This window comes from Pantherophis guttatus, chromosome 2, assembly GCF_059756535.1.
Source record: "Pantherophis guttatus breed Tessera chromosome 2, ASM5975653v1, whole genome shotgun sequence".
In the NCBI taxonomy this organism is placed as follows: domain Eukaryota; kingdom Metazoa; phylum Chordata; class Lepidosauria; order Squamata; family Colubridae; genus Pantherophis; species Pantherophis guttatus.
The window spans coordinates 12,201,405-12,227,295 of record NC_142064.1 but is presented as its reverse complement, the minus strand read 5'-3'; the positions used below and the strand labels follow the sequence as shown (position 1 = coordinate 12,227,295).

At 43.7% G+C, this 25,891-nt stretch overlaps 1 protein-coding gene and 1 long non-coding RNA gene across 7 annotated transcripts in view; one reads left to right on the top strand and one right to left on the bottom strand.

Annotated features, from left to right (window-relative positions):
- Window positions 1–25,891, top strand: part of DYM (dymeclin) — a 279,747-nt gene that overhangs the window by 211,144 nt on the left and 42,712 nt on the right. For all 6 annotated transcript variants that reach the window (XM_087885550.1, XM_034401768.3, XM_034401769.3 and 3 more), the window contains 2 exons: window positions 932–1,114; window positions 16,767–16,880. In XM_087885550.1, the coding sequence (XP_087741676.1) occupies window positions 932–1,114; window positions 16,767–16,880 (297 nt within the window). The remainder of the gene's footprint in view (window positions 1–931; window positions 1,115–16,766; window positions 16,881–25,891) is intronic.
- On the bottom strand, window positions 5,035–6,175 carry LOC132711416 (uncharacterized). The gene is made up of 3 exons (XR_009622270.2): window positions 6,080–6,175; window positions 5,543–5,648; window positions 5,035–5,164 (listed from the first exon to the last, which is right to left on the bottom strand). It is a non-coding gene; the product is annotated as an uncharacterized LOC132711416 (long non-coding RNA).

Sequence of the window (25,891 nt, the reverse complement as noted above, 5' to 3'; positions counted from 1 at the left end):
AATATGGAAATAAATAAAAGTGTTACATTCCATCAAAATTATTTGTTCTGCTAAAAATAGCAATAGCACTTAGACTTATCTACCGCTTCATAGTGCTTTTACAGCCCTCTCTAACAGTGGTGAAATGTAAAATTTGTTACTACCAGTTCTGTGGGTGTGGCTTGGGGGGTTAATGTGACTGGGTGGACGTGGCCAACTTTTTTTTTTTTACTTTTAAAAGCATTTTTTCTACAACCTTAAGGGGTTGCAGAAAAAAATGCTTGTAAAGCCTCTGACGATCAGGCAACTCAGCTGGGATCGTCAGAGGCTTTTAAAGGCATTCTTTTTCCTACAGCCTCTTCTGCTGAAGAGGTTGTAGAAAAAATGCTTTTAAAAACCTCTGACGATCCCAGCTGAGCTGCGTGATCATCAGAGGCTTTTTTTTTTACTTTTAAAAGCATTTTTTTGGCCAAAGAGGTTGTAGAAAAGATGCTTTTAAAAGTAAAAAAAAAAAAAGCCTCTGATGATCGTGTAGCTCAACTGGGCATGGGGGACGGGGGCAGGGATTTTTGCTACCGGTTCTCCAAACCACGAGCCACCATCGCTACCAGATCGGGCGATCCGGTCCAAACCGGGGTCACCCCTGCTCTCTAAGCGGTTTACAGAGTCAGCATATTGCCCCCAACAATCTGGCTCCTCATTTTACCCACCTCGGAAGGAGGGAAGGCTGAGTCAACCTTGAGCTTGGTGAGATTTGAACTGCTGAACTGCAGCTAGCAGTCAGATGAAGTAGCCTGCAGTACTGCACTCTAATCATTGTGCCACCTCGGCTCTTACAAGTTTGTAAGAAAGTTTGATTAATTTTTTCTTTAGGGAAAAAGTAATGAAGTATTCTATTGTATGTGGATTAATACCTGTCCTGACTAGAAATATCTTTGTATCTTTCTTTTAGGCCCAGGATTTGAATGTGATTGAAGAAGTCATCCGAATGATGTTAGAAATAATCAACTCCTGCTTAACAAATTCCCTCCATCATAACCCCAATTTAGTGTATGCCCTGCTATATAAGCGGGATCTCTTTGAGCAATTTCGAACTCACCCCTCTTTCCAAGATATAATGCAGAACATAGATCTGGTACGTATTTAATATCCTCTGTGAAAATGCTATTTACAATTGAAAATAGCTACTTTTATTTCGTATAGAATAGATATAGATAGTCACACATAAGATATACAATTCTTCCATTATAATAGCTGTAATGCCCAAGTTCCTGATAGATCCATCAAAAAGACAAGTCTAGATTATTCCCACTCCATAAATAGATGCATGTCGTATTCTTGTATATCTGTGTGCCTCTGTGTGGGTGTGGGTGTGCGCCTGTCAGAGGCCACACTCCAAAAACTTTGGAGCCAAGACAACTAAAAAACAAAAATTCAATTCCTCACAGGGAAGTTTGTGTGGAAAATAGGAAGCAGGAGTATTAGCAGTGGTGGGTTGCTACTGGTTTGGCCCGGATCAGGCGAACTGGTAGCGGCGGTGGTGGGAGGCTCCACCCACCCGCCCGGACGCTTCTGCACATGCACAGAACTGTCGAGTGTGCAAGCGCCCACGAGCAAACCAATAGTGACGGGATTTGAAACCCACTACTGAGTATTAGGTACGGTTGGCCTCATGAGCTGGCCAAAATATATAAAAATACCAGGACAAAAATCTAATAATAATAATAATAATAATAATAATAATAATAATAATAATAATAATAATAATAATAATAGTACAGCAGCCATTTTTTCTGGAGATAGATCCTTTATAAGCAGAAAAACACAGATGCATAGAAATAAATACACTTGGGCCTCTTGTTCCTGCTTATCAGAAATAATTCCCCCCAAATGTGGGAAAACAGTCATTAGAAAGGAAAGCAATTAGAAGCAGAGAAGGGAAGAAAATGAATGAATGAATGAATGAATGAATGAATGAATGAATGAATGAATGAATGAATGAAAATATGGCAAGAGGAAGATGTAATTGCATCTGGAAGGAAAGAAGAAAAATAGAAAACTCTTGCAAAGAGTTACGACTCTGGAATGCTACATAAAACATAAAAACAGGCAGGTTGCCAAGCCCTCAAATTTTGGTCACATGAGCATAGGGATGCTGCGATGGTCATAACTATGAGAACCTTTTTCAGTGCCACCGTAATTTTGAAAGGTCGCTATATGAATGCTTGTAAGTGGGAGGGCTACCTTGCAGTTCTATCCGAATCAAGTATAAATTTGTGATCTTGTTTTTTATAGGCCAATGGGAAAAGAATAGTAAAAGAATATTACCTCCTAAAGACAGACAGTAATTTAAAAAACCCAGAACTGATGGTGGACTTCCTTTTATTGGGTTTGTCCAGATGGAGGCTGATGGGGATGTTTTTTTGGGGGGGGGGATTTCTGCATTATGCTAGGGTTAGACTTAACACCTTAAATAATTTCTTCCAACTCTGTGGCTTTGATTGCCGATGAGCAGTTCATGGGCACTGTCCAAAGATTGGGAAAAAATGGAAGTTCTGCATTTTGACTAACAAACTATTAAACCGAACACAGACAGAAAAAAAAGAGAAACACAGAAAAAAATAGAGATAGTCTTCCACATACAACGGTTCATTTAGTGACTGTTCAAAGTTACAATGGCACTGAAAATAGTGATTTACGACAATTTTTCACACTTATGACCATTGCAGTATCCCAGTGGCCGTGCGATGTATGTTCAGATGCTTGACAACTGACTCATATTTATGACAGTTGCAATGTTCAGGAGTCATTTTGCGATGATCAACTGCCGTGATTCACTTAACAAAATGTGACAAGAAAAGTCATAAAATGGGACAAATTTTGGGCTCAATTGTGGTCATACATTGAGGACTACCTGTTTGCAAATTCAGGCATTAGTTGCTCTGTAATGGCCATTACCCAGAATAGAATAACAATAAGATTTATTTAAGAATTTAACACCAGTTGTCTGCAATTAAAGTAAGTTCGAATCTTGCCAGGCTCAAGGTTGACTCAGCCTTCCATCCTTTCTAAGGTAGGTAAATTGAGGACCCAGTTTGTGGGGGCAATAACCTGACTTTGTATAAAAAATATACAAAAAGTATGAAGGCTATTGCTTAATGCACTGTAAGCCGCCCTGAGTCTCTGGAGAAGGGTGGCATATAAATCAAATTTTAAAAAAAAAAGATTCTCTCTAGTCTATAAACCCTAAAATAAGTTTTATTGGACTGAATATCATTGGGGCTATAGAACTTCTGTTATTTCCTTCTGTCAAATGGCAGGCCTGGGAAAAGGTCGACTTTACGACCACAATTGAGCCCAAGATTTCTGTTGCTAAGTGAGACAGTTGTTAAGTGAGTTTTGGGCCATTTTAAGACATTTCTTGCCACGGTGCTGAAATGAATCACAACAATTGTTAAGTTAGTAACATGGCTGTTGAGTGAATCAGACCTCCCCATTGACATGGCTTGTCAGCAGGTCTCAAAAGTGGATCACATGACCCCAGGAGAAAGCAACCGTCATAAATAAGAGCCAGTTGCCAATTGTCTGGATTTTGATCATGTGACCATGGGGGTGCTCCAATGGTGGTATGAACAACTGTCATAAGTCGCTTTTTTCAGTGCCGTTGTAACTTTGAATGGTCACTAAATGAATGGTTGTAAGTCGAGGACTGCCTGTGAAAGATTTTCATTGTCATGGGACAATTAGGGTTCAAGATTATGCAATCTGTAAAAGTGAAGCTTTCGAAGAGGTCAGAAATATCTTTACTGGATGTGAGGGTAATGGAATTTACTAGGCCGTATTTTGACAAGCCTCTTCACTGCCAAATGCCATCTTTCGTCTCCCTTTAAGATCTCCCACTAAAATAGTCCCTAGGTGTTGCATTTGTTTCTCAAATTAACTGTTCATCTACTACAACAGTGTCAAACTTTCAGCGTCACGCTGTGTGACGTTTTTCCCATTCACGGAGCTGGGTGGGTGTGGCCTGTGCGTGACGCACCGGCCCTGTAGGCCGCCAGCTTGATATCCCTGATCTACTAGATTTATCAATGTTTTTGTATTGTGCTTTTCATCCTGCAAGAAGTTACCATTAAATTTTTTTATAGAAGTGGCACATGAAAGTTGCTCACATAGAATTTAAATATTTTTTTTATAATGTGAGAAGCCTACTTTGGCAAAAATGCCTCCACATTTCCTTGCAGAGAAATGAGAAAAGATCAGATGTAGTTAATAATGGTTCAGATTGCATTGGCTTTAGAGCAGGAGAGGATATTTCTTTATTTCTTGCTGCTTTGATATGAAAATACGCTGCTTTAACCACTGAAGGGCACCAAAAGAAACATATAAAAAATAATCGAGACACATTTTAAAATAAATATGAGCAAAAAAATTGCTCTTCCTCCAGCCAAACTCTCTTGGAAAATAGTGTTATTTTATTACAAATACAGTTGTGAACATCAGTTTATTGGAAGAAATAAATCCATGCTTATTTATTCAATAAGCTCAGAGGAATTGTAACAGACAAAAATAAATTTTAACGCTCTCAAAAAGCTAATCAGCAAATAAAACAATAATTGGAAAATGCTGGATCTACGCTAAATGTTGGAAATCAGAATTTATTAACAAATTCTTGGCAAAGACGTTTCAATGATGCAGTTTGTCAGTTGTCATTATTTGATCAGCTGAATTTATAGATTTTTTTTCCTAAAGAGCTGTTCAACAATGTTTTCATATGCATTTGCTTAAAATATTTTCTCCAAAGTTTTCATCAAGTGATCAGCATGGGAGGTTTACATCGAAATAAAAGTTGTTATATTAAAGCCAACATAGGAACAGTATTACAGTCCTGAATAACAGAAAAACAAAAGAAAAAGTAATAATATTAGTTATTCTTGCCAGGCCTTGCAAAGTCCTGTAAAAAAAAATATTTTGTTAAAAATTTTGAGTTGCTTTCCAAAACCCATTATTAGGGAAACCCAGTGTGTATATGATAAGCACATATCATACCTATGGTTGTAAAAGTTGGATCTTAAAAAAGGAAGACAGGAAGAAAATCTGTGGTATTGGAGAAGGCTCCTGCGTATTCCTTAGACAGCAAAGATGATTAACAAGCAAGTGCTAGAATGCATCACTCCAGGCATTTTCACTAGAAGGAAAAATCACAAAACTGCATCTCACTTATTTTGGCGATGCCATGCAGGGGGATTCACTGGAGAAAGCAATTATGACTGGAAGAGTTAAAAGGAAAATGGTGATTGGACATCATCAAAGCTGACACCAGCCAGAGCAGGGGTCTCCAACCTTGGCAACTTTAAGCCTGGAGGATGTCAACTTCCAGAATTCCCCAGCCAGCTTTGCTGACTTCTGGGAGTTGAATTCTGGGAGTTGACGAAATTTGGGAGGAATTCCGGAATTCTGGGAGTTGACGTCCTCCAGGCTTAAAGTTGCCAAGGTTGGAGACCCCCTGAGCCAGAGCATCGAACAATTCAAAGAAGTAATACAGGATCAGAAGACATGGAGAGACCTGGCGCATAGGAATCGCCAAGAGTTGAATGCAATTGAATGAACACCATCGTCGTCATCATCATCTCACAACTGGGAAGATCTCCTGAGTAGCCACCAACTATGCCCTGGACGATGAAAAAGACGAAATGAAATTAGGGTTTAGGATTGTCAAGATATGTTGGATGGGACTATTTAAGACTTTAAACATCAACATCAGCATTTTACATCAGACCTGGAAGCTAATAATGTACAGAGCAGATTAATCTTTCTGGTCAAGGTTGATTGCCCAACCATAAATCTAATTTGTCCTAGAACATACAAATAATTATTACAGAAGTAGGGCATGAATAAAAGGCCAGATGTGCCTCCCTTCCTGATACAGGGTTTAATGAAGTCCCTTCTGTTACCTTCTGGATTGTTCTGACCTAGGCTTTCCCAAAAAGCACGAAGCAGAATTCTGGACCCCCTTTTATTAAACAAACAGTGAACTCCTCTCATTCACCTTCAGCAAAGGCCTGGCAAACAATCTTTCAAAGGTGAATTTATGACCACAGACCTTATCTAGCTTGGAAAGCTGCCATGTAAATATTTTCCAAACGCAAGGAAAGGAGCTGCAAGGAAAGACTCGGCACAAAGTCTTTGAGATTCACGGACAGATCTTCAGACTCCTGAAACGACCGAATGGACAAATTGGTTCCTGCAAAAGCCCACTCCCCTTTCGCTCCTCTTTTATTCCCTCTCGGATGGGCCATTCATCGTCCACCTGTGGCCTTACTCCCAAGTCGACCCTTCTTCTTTAGCTGTTCCCTTCATCAGGCAACTCTGTGCATGCGCACACTGGGAACAGGCTCCAGCTGTTCATCTGCCTCACTGATGTCTGACTCCAAAGGCAGCTGATCACTGGCATCCGGCCCTGGCCCCCTCTCTGCCTCTGATGCAGAGCCCTCATCAGAGCCTTCCCCAGACTCCAGGACTGGCCCAGGTTCCTCCCCAACCTCCTCACTGTCCGAATCTGCTGCCAGCTCTGCTGGCTGCTGGCGGGCCACAACATGGATATCAGCTATTGTTCTGTTGGAAAAAACAATGGAATACTTACTCCCAGTGTTCTATTTTGTGATGATTTGGACAAGACAAGTGGGCAGCCACCTTTCCCTGTCTCACCCAGCACAGGTATCTCAGCTGCCAGTTGTCAATTGGACAGCTGCCTCTTGAAAAAAGAAGTTTTGGGACAACCATGACCTGAATGACTGTGAATCTCCATAGACACTTAGCTATGCACTTTGGGAATGAACACCACAGGATGGTTGCACATCACCTACCTTGAGGCTTTCGGCAGCAAAGGCCCTAGAAGTTACGTTCTCTGCACCTGCGAGGTAGCCTTCCCTAAAGAGTGGAGTTGCAGGCAAAGCAGAGTGGATCTTGCTAGCAGTAATGAAGGAATGTCAACCGGATCAGCTCCACCCACCTTCTCCTTGAGAGGGAAGGATGGAGAACAGAAGAAAACAATGAAAGAGGAAGCCATCTCAGGGAAGAGAGGGACAGGGATTAGGAGGACATCCTTTTCCTTGGAGCTCAACTGACTGACTCAGCTGGCCCAATAGTCTTCCTGTTCCCCATCACAGATTTTATTCTACGGGTAGTCCTCAACTTACAAACATTTGTTTAGTCATTGTTCAAAGTTAACAACGGCATTGAAAAAAGTGATTTATGACCATTTTTCACGCTTAACCGTTGCAGCGTCCCCAAGGTCACGCGATTGACGCACGAGTTACCAGCAAACTCTTTTTTGAAGTGACCTCTGATAATGAACTTCTTCCATGGTGCCTCGTTGGTGTTGTGCCTCGCCATCTTCTTTCCTTCCTATCTTTCTTTTCTTTTAAATAAGGCTCATGCCCATGCGGCGCATCTTGGAATCCTTTGTCTCCTCATGAGGAAAGGTGTTGGAAAACCCCAGAGAACAATCCTGCCTCTGCCAGAACACAATGGAGATTGTTTTGCCAAACTAGGATGTAGAACCATCCTTGAGTTCTTCAGTAGAAGGAACCAAATGAGAGACTTCACAGCAGAAGCAAGATAGGAAATGGAGTTCTTCCAAGTCTTTTAAACTCAATAAGACAGTGGTGGCAAACCTTTTACGCACCGAGTGCCGAACAGGTCCGTGCTCCGTGAGCTTTGTGCGTGCACGTGCCATCCATGCTAACACGCGGCTCAGTGATGGATTTATACTGGTTCGCCCCGGTTCAGGTGAACAGGTAATGGCGGAGGCGGGAGGCTCTGATACGAGGTTCTGCGCATGCACAGAAGCACTGCGCATGAGCAAAGCAAGCGTGCACGCATGCGCACTCCTGATTCTGAACCAGTAGCGAAGATAAGTGGAACCCACTACTGGCATGGCTTCTTCCCCATGCACTGTGTGCACAACCGCACCATCTGCACATGCACACAGCTTTCGTGCACGCCCCCACCATGCGCTGGGCACACAACCACACCATCTGTGCATGCACATGGTTTTCGTGCACTCAATGCACATGGTCAAACGCCACCTGCGCATGCATGCGCTGTACACCAATACTCTCATGCACATGCGCAAATGTGCACGCATGTGCAGCAGAGTTCCAAAGACCAGCTGGGTCCCCTGAATTGCACACATGCGCACCGGAGGCCCAAACACCAGTTGGGGCATGCGCGCATGCGCAGCTGCAGGTGACTTGGTCGACAGCTCACGTGCCCGGAAAAATGGCTCTGAGTGCCATAGGTTCTCCATCCTGGCAATAAGATAAAAAAATGGCCAAAGCATCTTGCCCAATCTGATTGTCTCCACAACAGGGTACAGCCAATAGCTAAACTAGAGGTTGTCTCTAAGTCTTAAGCTACTCCTCAGTACAGGTGGATCTCATTTTACATCCTTTTAGTGACCATTTGAAGTTACAATGGCACTGAAAAAAGTGACTTATGACTGTTTTTCGCACTTACGACTTGCTTTATCCCCATAGTCACATGATCATAACTTGGATGCTTGGCAACTGACATGTAGTTATCACCTTTAGAGCGCTCCATGGCTTAGGACCTGGTTATTTACGGGACCGCCTGCTACCACCAATAGCCTCCCACCGGCCGGTACACTCTCATAGAGAGGGGCTCCTCCTGGTGCCGTCGGCCAAATAATGTCGACTGGCGGCCCCCAGGGAGAGAGCCTTCTCTGTGGGGGCACCTACTATCTGGAATGAGCTTCCCCCGGAGATACGGAGGATCCTGGATCTGCGCACCTTCCGTCGCGCTCTCAAGACTTTTTTATTCCATCAAGCCGGCCTGGCCTAAATCTTTCCCCTTTAAAATGTAAATTTTAATTTGTTTTTAAAATTATTGGGTGTTTTAAATTTGTCTCGGCCAAATTGTTTAATTTGGTTTTATTCTGTTTTTAAATTTTGTATTTATGTGTTTTATTCTGTGGCTGTTCACCGCTCTGAGTCCTTCGGGAGTAGGGCGGTATACAAATCCAATAAATGAAATGAAATGAAATGTATTTATGACAGTTGGGGTATCCTGGGGGTCATGTGATCACTTTTTGCAACCTTCTGGCAAGCAATGGGGAAGCCAGATTCACTTAACAACCAAGTTACTAACTTAACAACTACAGTGATTCACTTAACAATGTTGCAAGAAAGGTCACAAAATGGGGCAGAACATATTTAACAACTGTCTTGCCTAGCAATTGGGCTCAATCATGGTTGTAAATCAAGGACTACCTATAAAACAAAGGAATCCCTTGCTGAAGAGATTTTAATCACCCCTGTTGCTGTAGAAGAGAGCAAGGAAGACTGATCATTTTCATGTCTCTCTCTCTCTCTCTCCATGGTCTTCAAACGATGGCGAGAAAAAAAAACCAACAGTAGAAAGATCCACCGTGCATCTTATATTCCTAAAGCTGTGCTTAATGTTATTTGCAGAATACACGAATTACGCTTGCTTAGATTTGTGGGTTTGAGCTGTAACAGCTCTAATATTGTGCAGATAAAAAACATCTGGGTCACTTAGTAACCAAAGCTAGTATGAATTCTGTTTTCATTTATTGCTGAAGTCTGTTCCAGAACTACGGTAAATGGACTCCTTTTCTGGCGAACGTGATAAGTTTCTTCTTGCAGGCGGTTGCAAAAGCTGGACTGAAGTCATGCGTGTTACAGAAAGTTGGCTATTTCTTTTGTTATATCGAGAATTTTCCTACTAGATTAATCGATCTGATAAACAACAACAAGAACAAAAGTTCTGTGAGACTAGAAGGGAAATCTAAATAAGTGCTGAAGGACGATCAAACCTTTTGCTACCTTTGTCAGTTGTTCGCTTTTGTGAAGTCTTTGTTGTTGTTAGTTGCAAAGTCGTGTCCGACCCATTGTGACCCCATGGACAACGTTCCTCCAGGCCTTCCTGTCCTCTACCATCCTCTGGAGTCCATTTAAGCTCAAACTGACTGCTTCAGTGACTCCATCCAGCCACCTCGTTCTCTGTTGCCCCTTTCTTCTTTTGCCCTCCATCGTTCCCAGCATTAGGCTCTTCTCCAGTGAGTCCTTCCTTCTGATCAGGTGGTCAAAGTATTTGAGTTTCATCTTCAGGATCTGGCCTTCTAAAGAGCAGTCAGGGTTGATCTCCTCTAAGACTGACCGGTTTGATCGCCTTGCAGTCCAAGGGACTCACAGGAGTCTTCTCCAGCACCAGAGTTCAAAGGTCTCAATTCTTTGGCGCTCAGCCTTCCTTATGGTCCAGCTTTCACAGCCATACATTGCAACTGGGAAAACCATAGCCTTGACTATACACACTTTTGTTGGCAGGGTGATGTCTCTGCTTTTTAGTATGCTGTCTAAATTTGCCATAGCTTTGCCATGAAGTCTTTATGTACTCACAATGCAGAGATATTATTTTTAAATGATCAATGGTGATTTAACAGGAGTTGCTGGTTTTAAAACGAGGGAGATGTTTATCCTGAGCAGGTACTACAGATAGTCCTTGACTTACAACTACAATTGAGTCCAAAAATTCTTTGCTGAGCAACTCAGATGTTAAGTTACTTTCGCTCCATTGTACAATCTTTCTTGCCACAGTTGTTAAGTGAATCACGGCAGTGATAAGTTAGTAACATGGTTGCTAAGTGAATCTGGCTTCCCCATTGATTTTGCTTGTCAGAAGGTTGCGAATCACATGCCCCAGGACACTGCAAGTATCATATGTGTGTGTGTGTGTGTGTGTGTGTGTGTGTGTGTGTTTTTCCTCTAGCCAGGTTTTTCCTAAGTAACCAAGGTAGCCAAGGAAAAACCTGGCTAGAGGAAAAACACACATAAATCCTACGAAGAAGTAAGAAATATATATATATGTCAGTTGCCAAATGGCTTAATTTTGATCACATGACCACAGGATGCTGTGATTGTCATAAGTGTGGGAAAAAAGGTTTCACATGACTGGCTCAGGAATTCTGGGAGTTGAAGTCCACAGGACATAAAGGGGCCATGGTTGCTGAGGGAAGTCACCCCTCCTAGAAGAATGAAATATTTTGAGAAATATTAAAAAGACAGAATATTAAATTTCCATAAAGGAGAAACATGCTCTTGGAAAGCAGCCCCAGGGTGATGGGATTTAAGACATGATCCTCCAGGACATAATAGGATTATCTAGTAGCAGGACTCACTGCATTACAAAATCACTCTCCACTCCGTGTAGTCAGCTGCCCAGGACCTTAAACCCACGTGCTCCTGATCATCAAAAAACCATCTTTCCAATCAGCCTCCATGTTTCCAGTGTCGTGTGTCGTCGTCCCCATCCGTCCATCCGTCCGTCCGTCCGTCCCCCCCCGGTTCCCCCCGGGAACTGAACCAGGTGGATATTTCTTCCATCAGTGCCAATCCCTATCCTAGAGAAAAATATAGCAAAGTATTTGGAAACTGAAACAGACGTAGCAGATCAAAAAGGCATATTTTCTCCCCTTAAAAAATCCATTTTATTGCGAGCGCTATTTGTGATGTAGCATTGTTTTAAAAAAAAAGTCTACTTCTAATTGGCTGCTTTTCACATTTTTGAAAGAAATTCGTTTAGGATTTGCAGTAAGAAATTTTTAGTAGCAGCAAAGTGATTCCATTACTGAGTAAACGCTTTTTTTCCTACCGAATTTCTCATTTGCTTTGCACTTTTTTTTCTCCAAAGCCTTGGGTGCTGCTGCTGCTGCCGCCCCAGATTAGGGAGGCAGCGTCTGTAGTTTGCTTGCAGGAATGGTGTGTCTCATTTGAATCCCTGAATAATCAGATCGTCAGCTCTCTTTTTGTTTCACTAATAGCAACAAGAGTTGTAAAGGCCTAATGAGGCTTAATGGCTCCAGGTGGGTGTCTAGCTCTTGAGTACAAAGGAATCGCAAGCAGCCAAACCATTTCCAAGTCCTTGAAGGAGATTATTAAAGGAATGTTAGCAGTCTCAATGGCAGGGCCAGTATTCCTGTCTACCTGATTTCTCAAGATAAGGTGTATATTTAGAGGCATTGCTGGACTGGTTGAGATCCCTTTCAGAATAACAGAGTTGGAAGGGACCTTGGAGGTCTTCTAGTCCAACCCCCTCCTCAAGCAGGAGACCCTATACTATTTCAGGCAAATGGTTATCCAACATCTTAAAAACTTCCAGTGTTGGAGCATTCACAATTTCTGGAGGCAAGCAGTTCCACTGGTTAATTGTTCTCACTGTCAGGAACTTTCTCCTTAGTTCTAGGTTGTTCCTCTCTTTGATTAATTTCCACCCATTGCTTCTTGTCCTGCCTTCAGGTGCTTTGGACAATAGGGTGACTCCTCTTCTTTGTGGCATCCCTTTAGATATCGGAAGACTGCTATCATGTCACCTAAGTCCTTTTTTTATTAAACTAGACATACCTAGTTCCTGCAACCGTTCTTCATATGTTTTAGCCTCCAGTCCCCTTATCATCTTTGTTGCTCTTCTCTGCACTCTTTCTAGAGTCTCAATATTTCGTTTTTATTGCGGTGACCAAAACTGGATAAAATATTCCAGGTGTGATCTTACCAAGGCATTATAAAGTGGTATTAACACTTCACGTGATCTTGATTCTATCCCTATTATATACCCTGTTAATGCAGCCTAGAACTGCATTGGCTTTTTTGGCAGTAGCAGAATAGAATACAATAGAATAGAATTCTTTATTGGCCAAGTGCAATTGGATACACAAGGAATTTGTCTTGGTGCATACGCTCTCGGAGTACAAGAAAGGAAAGACACATTCTTCAAGAATTATAAGGTACAACACTTAACGATAGTCATAGGGAAACAATGAATATAAATCTTAAGGATACCAGCAACAAGGTTACAGTCATACAGTCATAAGTGGGAGGAGATGGGTGATAGGAACGATGAGAAGATTAATAGTAATGCAGACTTACCGGTAGTAACTAGTTTGACAGTGTTGAGGGAATTATTTGTTTAGCAGAGTGATGGCGTTTGGGAAAAAACTGTCCTTGTGTCTAGTTGTTCTGGTGTGCAGTGCTCTACAGCGTCGTTTTGAGGATAGGAGTTGAAACAGTTTATGTCCAGGATGCGAGGGGGTCTGTAGATATTTTCACAGCCCTCTTTTTGACTCGTGCACAATACAGGTCCTTAATGGAAGGCAGCACACTGCTGGCTTAATTGATTGTCCACTAGGACTCCAAGACCCCTCTTGCAGTTGCTACCGTTGAGCCAGGTACCACCGAGTCTACACTTGTGCATTTGGTTTTTCGTGCCTAAATGTAAAACCTTACTTTTCTTATAATACCTTGCAAAACCAAAGCAAGGTAGGCATTGAAGTGGAAGTCCAAATAGGAAATCCCACAAGTGCTTTTCAAAAGGCTACTGGAATTTCTTGGTAAGCTAATGGAAGTGGGTAGATGTTTCACAAAGTTGTAAGGAACTTGAATGCCGCTGAGAATAGTTCAGAATGGAGTTCTCTCTTGTGGATTTTGGGGAGTCCATGTATATATGGAGTGGCTTCCCCAGGGTAGTAGTATTATGGTTTATCAATGACATTAGTGATCGTTATAGGAAATCGCTTACCTTTTTCTTACAACTGCTGGTAGGATCTCTCTTCAGAGCTCATATGCAGCAGTGTCCTTCGGAAAAGTGTTCACCTTGGCATTGTAGTCATCTCTGCTCAGGACAGTGGTGGAATTCAATTTTTTTTACTACCAGTTCGGTGGGTGTGGCTTGGTGGGCATGGCAGGGGAAGGATACTGTAAAATCTCCATTCCCTCCCCACTCCTGGGGGAAGGATATTGCAAAATCCCCCTTCCCACACCACTCTGGGGCCAGTCAGAAGTGGTATTTGCCAGTTCTTCGAACTACTCAAAATTTCCACTACCGGTTCTCCAGAACCTGTCAAAATCTACTGAATTTCACCCCTGGCTCAGGATACATTTTTTTGAGATGTAGTTACACTACTCCTGTATATCCTGGGTTATCTTGGACCAGTTCAGACCATAAACAAGTGCAGCCTGCTAAAATGGTGGCATGTGTCTACTGGGGTTTTTAAGAAATAAAATTTAATTTAGGAAAATTAAATTGAAGGCACCTATAACAAAAAACAGCAGATGTGTACATAATACTTTAGAATGGTTTTTCCAACATGTTGACTAAGAACTCTGGGAATTGTACTCTCCCCGTATACAGAAGACGTCTGGCTGGGGATGGCTGTTTTAGAGACAGAGACATACTTATATTTGGGTAATGGATGAATGGAATGCAGTGAATGGTCAATTGTACCTTGCAAAGCAGGGGCAATATTTTGAGCGGTGAAGAAACCATCTTTACCAGAGATAGTTATGGGTTTATTTGAGGCTCCACTCATTCAGCTTGTTTGGGAGAATGGCAGAATCAAAAGAGGGATCGGCCCAGAATCCCTACGTAGCCACAAGCAGTCCAACCTCCCTTGAATTCTGTTGACTTTTATCTACCCCCAAATAAACACTAACTTATTTGAGAATGTTCCTGTGCATAGGCTGTTAGGAACAAATCATAGAACATAGAATATAATAGAGTTGAAGAAGAAACCTTGGAGGTCTTCCAGTCCAACTCCCTGATCGAGCAGGAGACCCTACACCAGTGATGGCTAACCTTTTTTCCGTTGAGTGCCAAAAGCCGGGGGGGAGCGTGCATGCATGCCCACACCCATAATTCAATGCCCCCCCGTGCCCTGCTCCCCCACCCATGTGCGTATAATTCCCCCCCCATGCTCCCCCTGCTTTTGGCACACAATGGCAAAAAGGTTACCAATGGGCCCGGTAGGCCTGTTTTTTACCCTCCCCAGGCTCCAGAGGCTTTCTTGGAGCCTGGGGCGAAAACGGTCTTTCCCACCCCACCCCCGGAGCCCTCCGGAGGCCAGAAACAGCCCGTTTCCCGACTTCCGGTGGGCCCGGAAGGCCTGTTTTTCGCCGTCCCCAGTCTCTTGAGGCTTTCTTGGAGCCTGGAGAGGGTGAAAACAGCCTTCCCCACCCACCCCCGGAGCCCTCCGGAAGCCAGAAACGGCCCGTTTCCCGACTTCCGGTGGGCCCGGAAGGCCTGTTTTTCTCCGTCCCCAGTCTCTTGAGGCTTTCTTGGAGCCTGGGGAGGGTGAAAACAGCCTTCCTCACCCACCCCCGGAGCCCTCCGGAGGCCAGAAACGGCCCGTTTCCCGACTTCCGGTGGGCCCGGAAGGCCTGTTTTTCTCCGTCCCCAGTCTCTTGAGGCTTTCTTGGAGCCTGGGGAGGGTGAAAACAGCCTTCCCCACCCACCCCCGGAGCCCTCCGGAAGCCAGAAACGGCCCGTTTCCCGACTTCCGGTGGGCCCGGAAGGCCTGTTTTTCTCCGTCCCCAGTCTCTTGAGGCTTTCTTGGAGCCTGGGGAGGGCAAAAACGGCCTTCCACCCCCACCCCCAGAGCCCTCTGGAGGCCAGAAGTGGCCCGTTTCCCGACTTCTGGTGGGCCCAGAAGGCCCAAAAATAGGCTGGCCGGCGCATGCATGTGCGCTGGATCTGAGTTAGGGCAACCCTCACGTGCCCACAGATATGGCTCCACGTGCCACCTGTGGCACGTGTGCCATAGGTTCGCCCTCACGGCCCTATACCATTTCAGATAGATGCTTAAATTAAACTGATAAATCAGTTTAATTAGACTTTCATGTGTGGCCCTGACAGGAACTTTCCTTGTTGTGAGTGTGGTGTTTTCTACTGACCAACATTTGGAGGCTTGACATCCTTCCCCCCGCAACAACTCCCATAAAAGTCATTTTGTGGCAAAGTAATTATTTTAAGAAACCGGTATACGGTGCTAGCATGCACTAAATGACTAAGGCAGTAGAAGGTACATAATGGTAAGATTTTTCTGGGGGTCATTGTGGGTATTTATTACTTAATTTCCTGGTCTCTGTGCTATATAGCAGTGTTTCTCAACCTATGGTCCATGGATACCCGGGGGGGTGGGGGGCGATATCACAGGCTCAGCAAAAGTTTGAAGAAATGTTATGTTATGTTCTGTTAGGAGCCTTGGTGGTGCAGTGGAGTAAAGTGCTGTTAAGTAGCACTTAGCTGCCAGCTGCCTGCAATTACTGCGAGTTCAAATCTCACCAGGCTCAAGGTTGACTCAGCCTTCCATCCTTCCGAGGTAGGTAAAATGAGGACCCGGATTGTGGGGGCAATAAGCTGACTTTGTATAAAAAAGAACACCGCTTGGGGGGGCCAAAAGCCCTACTATATACAAAAGTATGAAGGCTATTGCTTAAAGCATTGTAAGCCGCCCTGAGTCTCCGGAGAAAGGGCGGCATATAAATCGAACCAATAAATGAATGAATGAATGAATGAATGAATGAATGAATGAATGAATGAATGAATGAATGAATGAATGAATGATTTATATCTTGAGTTAAGTCTTGGGGGTCCATGGCCACAAAAGTTATTTAAAGGAAGCGCATAGTGAAGAAAAGGATGAAAACCATTGCTATACAGATACGTGGACATTTTTGAATCCCAATTCTCAAATAAGAAGCAGATTTGAAATAATACTTAAATTCTGGCTCATTTGGTTTATAAATATTTGGTTTTAGTTTTAATCTGACATTCAGCTAGCGAGTTCCCATTAAGAAACCACTCAATCATCACCATAATCCAGTTGTGCAGATTTTCAATTATTATTATTTTTTTAATGTGGCGGACAGATTCCTGGCACTGCTTCATTAAATCATGTTATTGTTATTTCATTCAAGGTGATCAGCTTCTTTAGCTCACGGATCGACCATCCTGGAGCTGCGCTGTCAGTGGAACGGGTCCTCGAAATTATCAAACAAGGAGCTGTCGCCCTACCCAAAGACAGGCTTCGGGTGAGTGTGGCAAAACTAAATTTTAAGACTGCTTTCTGTTTTTCAGTTTCCTGAAATTTCTTGCACAGAGAAACTTCCCTTCCTCGTTTTTACATCATACACCCAAAGTCCCAAAAAGAGGTTTTTCTGCTAACATTCTTTTTTTTTTAATTCAAAAAGTTTTTTTTTATTTTGCATCTGCTAACATTCTTAAGGTAGATGACTTTGAGAGAGGGTCTCCAGCTATTTAGGGCTCTGTAAATTAACCCTAGTAATTTGAATTACCAATAGCAATAGCACTTAGACCCATGATGGCGAACCTATGGGAGGTGTGCCAGAGGTGGCACCAGAGCCCTCTCTGCTGGCACGTGCACCATCACCCCAGGTCTCCATGGCGTTTCTTTCATGAGCTTCTATTTCCCTGCAAATGACGAAATAGAAGCTCACGAAAGAAAAAGATCTTGCCTCTTGCCACGCTGCCGGTGTTGGGATGCCCTGCCTCCTGCCGGCCAGCTGGTCTTCGGGTCTCTGCTATGCATGCATGCATGCCCGCACATGCACACCTTTGTGCTGTCTGTGCATGTCCATGCATGCGCATATTCACGCATCTCTGTGCATGTACAACTTTCAGTTCGGGCATCCCTGTGCGCAGTTTGGGCACTCGGTGTCTAAAAGGTTCGCCATCACTGTCTTAGATTTATATACCACTTCACAGTGCTTTACTGTTGTAGTCCGCCAGCAGCCTGCGGAGCTGACAACAGAGTCAGACAGTGAGGAGGCTGGGGAGGAACATGAGCTAGTCCTGGAGTCTGGGGAAGGCCCAGATAAGGGCTCTGCGTTGGAGGCAGAGATGGGGCCAGGGCCATCTGGGAGTGATGCGCAGACTCCGGAGCCCCCAGAGTCGGACAGCAGAGAGGCAGAGGAACAGGAGGAGCCTGTTCCTAGTGCACGCATGCGCAGAGCTGCCAGAAGGCAAGAGCAGCTAAAGCAAAAGGGACGACTTGGGAGTAAGGCCAGGAGATGATTGACCCCTCCCATAAGGCTTAAGAGGGAAACAAAGGCACTTGGGGCCTTTTGCAAGAAAGCAACGTTGTTAACTCTGTTTCCAGTCGGCGTCTCTTGTTTGTTTCTGAATTTCGTGGGGCTTTGCCAAGTAAGGCCTTTGGCAGGGTGTCAAAGAAGAAAAAGGTTGGTGATTATCCTGAAGGACTTCTTCCAAAGAACTTGTTTTGCAACTAATTGGGACTCAGCTGGGAATGAACATAATTCTCAGCTGTTACAATAAAATAGGTTTGTTTGGGACTAATTGTGTCTTGTAATGACTCAGTAAGCCTAGGTCACAACATTTACAGCACTCTCTGGGCAGTTTACAATGTTGGCATATTGCCCCCAACAATCTGGGTCCTCATTTTATCAACCTCGGAAAGACGGAAGGCTGAGTCAACCTTGAACCAGTCTGGATCGAAGTCCTGGCAGTGGGCAGAGTTTGCCGGCAATATTGCACACTCTAACCGCTGGGCCACCAGGGCTCCAGAATTGGGCTAAAATAGGCAGTGATTGCAGTTTATTGAGAATGAGCAGAGTATGATTGTTCCTGATGTCAGAAGAATAATTTGGGGTTCCACCTCGAGCCGGGGTTGCACAAGAATAAATAAAAATGAGATCCAGACAGCTGTGAGGAAAGAAAATAATATTTATTCCTAAAAGCAAAACAGTTTGCTTTTAGGGACAGGCTGCAGAGAAATGGGGTACAGTGGCAGATATTTTTAATAAGGGCAGCTTGAAGTGTCTACACACTGATTCTAGGGTGACACTTGAGGTTTCTGTGTGTGTGTGTGTACGTATGTTTGTTCTTTTGAACATGCAGTTCCTCTGGGAGATCTAGTTTAATTAATTCTGTGTTTGCAGACCTTATCCTTTGATATGTGGATTAGGTCTGGGTCACTTATTTTGGGGGGGGGCGGCAGTTGAGGAAGTTTGAGAAGGGAACGTTCCCCTGTTGGCTGTTTTTACTTGATTAATTTAGTTTCAGCTTGACCATCAATTAGCTAGTGAAGACACTGATTCTCTGCCCATTGTGGATTCTGTTAATATTTTAAGGCAAGACGGAAACGGTATAAAGAGTAAAATATATTTTGATAGAAAACTTCTCACCCTGGCTATGATGCTCATAAAGCGTGGATTAGAAATGAAGTTTCTGGGACACTTGAAGGACAGCCACCAATAGAAAGCATGAAGGTAATCTAATCCAAAGATTATTCAAGCGCGAACCCATTGTGGCCAGATTACCCTTGCACATAAACGATTTCTGTGGGCAAATCAACCATCTTCTGTTGTTGTGCAAAAGACATGTAGCTGAACCTCCAGGGAAGAGCTGAATCAAAAATCATTTTCCAAGCTCGGTAGCTGCTTGTTATGAGAGAAAGGTGCATTCCCCATTAGATTAGGATACATGCCAAATTAAACACAGGAACTCTCTAAAAGGTAAAGGTTGCCCTTGCACATATGTGCTAGTCATTCCCAACTCTAGGTGGTGGTGCTCGTCTCCATTTCAAAGCCGAAGAGCCAGCGCTGTCCGAAGACGTCTCTGTAGTCATGTGGCCGGCATGACTAAACGCCAAAGGCGCATGGAACGCTGTTACCTTCCCATCAAAGGTGGTCCCTATTTTTTTACTTGCATTTTTTTACGTGCTTTCGAACTGCTAGGTTGGCAGAAGCTGGGACAAGTAATGGGAGCTCACCTGTTACGCGGCACTAGGATTCGAACTGCTGAACTGCTGACCTTTCGATCAACAAGCTCAGCAGCTTAGCCACTGAGCCACCGCATCCCGTAGGAACTCTCTACCTACCTTCATAAAATTAAATACCACAATTACGACCGCAATTGAACCCAACATTTCTGTTGCTAAGTGAGACAGTTGTCAAATGAGTTTTGCCCCATTTTACGAACTTTCTTGCCACAGTTGTTAAGTGAATCACCGTGTCAGGGTTCCAAGTAATACTCCCATGATAAATAGTACTCCAAGGCAGGTAGATTCCTCAAAGAACTTATTTATTGGAAATATCATATTGGCACAGGCTGGTGAAAAACCGGGTCTGAATATTCCCGCGGTTTTCACCAAGTTAAAAGTAAAAAGTTTTTCCCCTTCCCCAGTCAGTCACATGGTCCAATCATCATGTCCGGTTGCCTGGTAACGTCACTTCGCCTCTCTCCGACCACCTGTGGAAATGTCCTTGGTTCCCAAGAGAAAGTATTTTGTTTTGGCTACAAACCCCCTCTATCTCTACCCCCAACCCTCATCTCCAGTATGGCAACGCTGAAGCTAGAAAATGGCCTCACTCAGGCCAACTTCAGGGTTGACACACTGCAGTTTTTAAGTTAGTAACAGGGTTGTAAAGTGAATCCGTCTTACCCCATTGACTTCGTTTGTCAGGACAGGAGGTCTTGATCATAGGACCCCAGGACACTGCAACCGTCATAAGTACATGCCAGTTGCCAATCGTCTGAATTTTGATCACATGACTATGGAGATGCTGCAGTGGTTTTAAGTGTGAAAAATGATCCCTTTTTTCAGTGCTGTTGTAACTTTGAACAGTCACTAAAGGTACTGTTGTAAGTCGAGGACTATTCGTATACCCCAAAAACAACCCCTTGGAATCAACAATTGCCCCTTTAGGTCAAGCAGGAGGTTCAAATCAGCTATTTAGAGTAACATCATACACAGGAACACACTGTAAGTTAAGATAACAAGGACTTACATTTGTTTAGATAATTGAGAAGAGAATGTTTATATACTGCAAATGTAACTAAGGATACTTAGGATGTCTGATCCTCCGCTCGCTTTCCCACTGAACATATATGGTGTGTGATATTCTTACGTTTTGTTGAATATTCCAGTTCAATGGTGGATCATTACAGATCCCTAAGAGGGGAACTGCTGCAGTTTTTGATCCTGCAAAAAATTCTTGTGTATCTTTCAGAAGACCCTGCTTCCCACCATGAGCCTTTAAGTTCAGATATACCTACCCGTGTTTCCCCAAAAATAAGACCCTGTCTTATATTCTTTTGAACCCTGAAATAAGCGCTTGGCCTTATTTTCAGGGAGGTCTTATTATTTTGGGGCGTGTGGAGCAAGATGGGGCTCCTCTTGCCGTCTTACCTGATTTTCAGCTCTGCGTTTAAATATTTTCGGGGAGGGCTTATTTTTCGGGGGGAGGTTTATTTTAGCGCATGCGTTCAAAAGCCCGATTGGGCTTATTATCAGGGGGTGTCTTATTGTCGGGTTAACAGAGTACGCACATAAGGGTAGTTCTTAACTTACAACCACAATCAAGCCCAAAATTTCTGTTGCTAAGTGAGACGTTTGTTAAGTGAGTTTTGCCTGCATTTTACGACCTTTCTTGCCACAGATGTTAAGTGAATCACTCAGTTCTTAAGTTATCAACACGGTTGTTGAGCGAATCTCGCTTCCCCATTGACATTGCTTGTCGCAAAAGGTGATATGACCTCCCCCAAAACACTGAGCCGTCATAAATATGAGTCAGTTGCTAAGCCTCTGAATCAGGGGTGGGTTCTACTTACCATCACTACCGGTTCGCAACGGGAGCACGGGCGCTTCTGCGCATGTGCAGATCGTCAATTATGATGTCCGGGCGGGTGTGCGGAGCCTCCCGCCGCTTTTACTACTGGTTCTAAAGAACTGGACAGAACCGGGAGCAACACACCACTGCTCTGAATCAGAGGTGAGTTTCAACAGGTTCTGACCAGTTCTGGAGAACAGGTAGCGGAAATTTTGAGTAGTTCGGAGAACCAGTAGTGAAAATTCTGACTGGCCCCGCCCCCATCTATTCTCTGCCACCCAAGTCCCAGCTGATTGGGAGGGAATGGGGATTTTGCAGTATCCTTCCCCTGGAGTGGGGTGGGAATGGAGATTTTACAGTATCCCTCCCCTGCCACGCCCACCAAGCCACACCCACCAAGCCATACCACGCCCACCAAGCCACACCCACAGAACCGGTAGTAAATAAATTTGAAACCCACCACTGCTCTGAATGTTGATCGTATGACCATGGGGGCGCCCGTGTTGAGGTCACCCTTTTTCAGTGCAGTTGGAACTTCGAACGGTCACTAAATGAACTGTTGTAAGTCGAGGCAACTGGCATGTGTTTACGACGGTTGCCATGTGATCCCCTTTTGCAACCTCCTAGCAAGCAACGGGGGGAAAGCAGAGTCACTTAACAACTGTGTTCACTATTTTTAACAACCGCTGTGAATCACTTAACAACCGTCGCGAGAAAGGCCGCGAGTTCAGATATACCTAACCGCACACAAGGTAGCCCTCGACTTACGCAGTCGAGCCCCAGCATTTCCGCTGCCAAGCGAGACGTCGTCCGCGTGAGTCTTGCCCTACTTTCTATGACCTTTCTGGGCTACCGTGGAAACGTTGGGCTCCGTTGCGGTCGTAAGTCGAGGAGCCCACCTGCCTGTCGGGAGCTTGCAGAGAGCCAAAGGCATTTATTTGGCAAGTCAAGGTCTTGAGAACTGGGAAGCGAGACAGCCTCTCGCTCTGACTGCTGTTCAAGATAAGTGCAACATAATTAGCTGTCAGTTTAAAAGGGCTGCCGGCTGTTTTTTCGGCCTCCCGCCTCCCGCAGGAGAAGTCCAAACTGGGTAATTAACCGCCTTAGTTGATAGCAGCAGGAGCCAGGAGATAAAACGGCAGGTGTTGAAATATCCAGCTCTTAAGATGTTCCCTTCACCTTGTGGGAGGAGGAGATAAAGCCACGTTAATAGCCTGGGTCTCTCGAGCGAGGGAGGCGGCAGCGTTCAAAGATAGAGCCGTCTCCTTCTCCTAGACAAGGCGGCCCACGTTTGCAGGGTTCCCGTTTTATGGCAGAAGATTATGAGAAGGAGGCACTTAAAGATCTGGTGGATTAGTCCAAGCAGGCATTGGGTCTTTTCTCTGTTATCTTTTTTTTTCCCACTTCCAAAGTTCAGAGTCTCCTTCCCTCTCTTTCTCTCTCCTGTCTCTTTCTCTTTTCTTTCTCTCGCTCTCTTTCACTTTGTCTCTCTCTCTCTTTTTCTTTCTTCTATCTCTCTCCTGTCTGTCTTTTTTTCTCTTCCTCTCTCTCTCTCCCTCCATCCCTCCTTTTTCTCTGTCTCTCTTTCTCTCTCCTGTCTCTTTCTCTTTTCTTTCTCTCTCTTTCACTTTGACTCTCTCTTTCTTCTATCTCTCTCCTGTCTGTCTTTTTTCTCTTCCTCTCTCTCTCTCCCTCCATCCCTCCTTTTTCTCTGTCTCTCTTTCTCTCTCCTGTCTCTTTCTCTTTTCTTTCTCTCTCTTTCACTTTGACTCTCTCTTTCTTCTATCTCTCTCCTGTCTGTCTTTTTTCTCTTCCTCTCTCTCTCTCCCTCCATCCCTCCTTTTTCTCTGTCTCTCTTTCTCTCTCCTGTCTCTTTCTCTTTTCTTTCTCTCTCTCTTTCATTTTGACTCTCTCTCTTTCTCTTTCTTCTATCTCTCTCCTGTCTGTTTTTTTCTCTTCCTCTCTTGCTCTCTCCCCCTCCATCCCTCCTTTTTCTCTGTCTCTGTCTCTCTCTTTCTCTCTCTCTTTCACTTTCTCCCTCTCCCTCTCTTTTCTCTGCCTCTCTCTTTCTCTTTCCTCTCTTTCTCTTTTTTTCTCTCTCTTTCACTTTCTCCCTCTCCCTCTCTGTTCTCTGCCTCTCTTTCTCTCTTCTGTCTCTTCTCTCTCTCTCTCCCTCTTTTTTCTCTGCCTCTCTCTTTCTCTTTCCTCTATCTCTCTCCTGTCTCTCTTTTTTTCTCTCCCTCTCTCTCTCTCCCCCTCCATCCCTCCTTTTTCTCTGTCTCTCTCTTTCTCTCTTCTGTCTCTTTTCTCTCTCTCTCTCTCTTTCACTTTCTCCCGCTCCCTCTCTTTTCTTTGCCTCTCTCTTTCTCTTTCCTCTATCTCTCTCCTGTCTCTCTTTTTTCTCTCCCTCTCTCTCTCTTCCTCTCTCTCTCTCTCTCTTCTCTGCCTTTCTCTTTCTCTTTCCTGTATCTCTCTTTCCTCTCTCTTTTCCCTCTCTCTCTCTCCTTCCCCCTTCCTTCCTCCCTTCCTTCCTTTGGGTGAAAGGATCTCTGGATTAAGCATTTGGGACTCGGGAAAGCGAAACCCTGTCTGAGAGTTATCTCAGCATTTTTTGTGGAGGTTAGGCAGATAGCTGCCCTCCCCCTCTTTTGGGGTGATATGTGGGTTAACCTGTTCTGAATGCCAGACATTTACTAACTAGAAGCCGATGTTCAAGTTTATGGAATACACATAGCCTTTCAAGAGATCACCTTCGAATGCTTTTAAAAGAAATTTCCTGCCAGTTGATCTATTTGAAGAGAAAACATTTATTTTATCAGTGGTTTTCCCCTGTTGAGTTTCCCAATTTTATTTGTCCATTGCTCTGGGATTTTTTTTTAAAAAAAGTAATAATTATTCCTTTGTCTTCCCACATACTACCCGTAAGTTGCTTTATTATTTATGCCTGCATTGCATATAATAGCTCGTGTTTGTTAAATCTTTCTTAGCAGAGCATTGAAATCCGTCCCTTAAAATTCAAACAGGAAGGGAAAAATTGTGCTCTGTTCGCTTTATTTGTATGCAAATCCTCTTTCCCTCCAGCAGTCCAAAATACTGGCTTTTTACCCCCACCCCGCCAGCAGATGACTACAAATGCACTAAATTTTCAGGGGGGGGGAAGCCCCTCCAAAACTAGCTACAGGGATGAATAACCAAAGGAGGCTCTTAGAATTAGTACATTCTTAATCCCAAAATGAATATTACGGCATGGGTGTTCTGTACAATTCCTTTGGATAATGCCTGGGTCTGTAAATGAGAATCTCCGAAAGCAAGCATTTATAATCATCAAGCAATTGTAGCTACGGGGCTCTGGAACAGAAAAATATTGCTTTTTTTCCCCATGGGGAAAATCACAGTTTTGAATTTTGAAATATAAGCTTGAGAATAGGCGGCTAAGATTTAAATGTGCAGAAAGAAAGATTAATTTGAGAGGCACGACCCATCTAGTGCTTCGGTTGGCTGGGTTCATGAAATGGTTTTTTTAAGAAGAATCTGGATCGGTTCTCCCGGATCCGTGAATACAGATAGTCCTCGGCTTACAACAGTTCATTTAGTGACCATTCAAAGGTACAGCGGCACAGAAAAAAGTGACTTACGACTATTTTTCATACTTAACAACCATTGTACCATCCTCATGGTCATGTGATCAAAATTCAGACTCTTGGCAATTAGCTCATATTTATGACGATTGCAGGGTCCCAGGATCATGTGATCAGCTTTTGCGACCTTCTGACAAGCAAAGTCAATGGAGGAGCCTAGCTTCATTTTACAACGATGTTACTAGCTTAACAACTGCAGTGATTCACTTAACAAATGTGGCCAGAAAGATCATAAAAAGGGGCAAGATTCACTTAAAAATATCTCGCTTAGCAAAATAAATCTTGGGCTCAATTGTGGTTGGAAGTCAAGGACTACCTGTACTTGAATGATATGTCTACACTGGACTAAATTCCAAGACAGGATGCGAATAGGGCTACTAGATGGATTTTTCCCCCTTCTGGTTACACATTGTCTTTGGGCATCTGATAATCTCTTTTTTTGGCCAATGTGGTGGGGAAATCTTTCTCTTTTTATTTTTTTAGCTGTAGCTGGCAGGCAGATCTGATGAACTTCAATTCCTGTCATCTGGTCTTCTAGAGAAAACTCTTAGATCTTCATAGGATATATTAATGCAGACCCTAGATAAGCATTGGGTATAAATAATCTTAATTTGGTTTCCTTCACCCGAATGTGGTTTGGACTCAGTGACCCCTTATTACTGTAATAATTCTCAGTACACCCTATTGCTGAAATCTAAACTTTGTAAAAAAAGATTAAAGCAATTGCATTTTGGCAGGTGGTTATATGAAATATCGACAAAATGAATTACCGTATTTCTTGGACTGTAAGATGCACTTCCCCCCCGCCCTCAA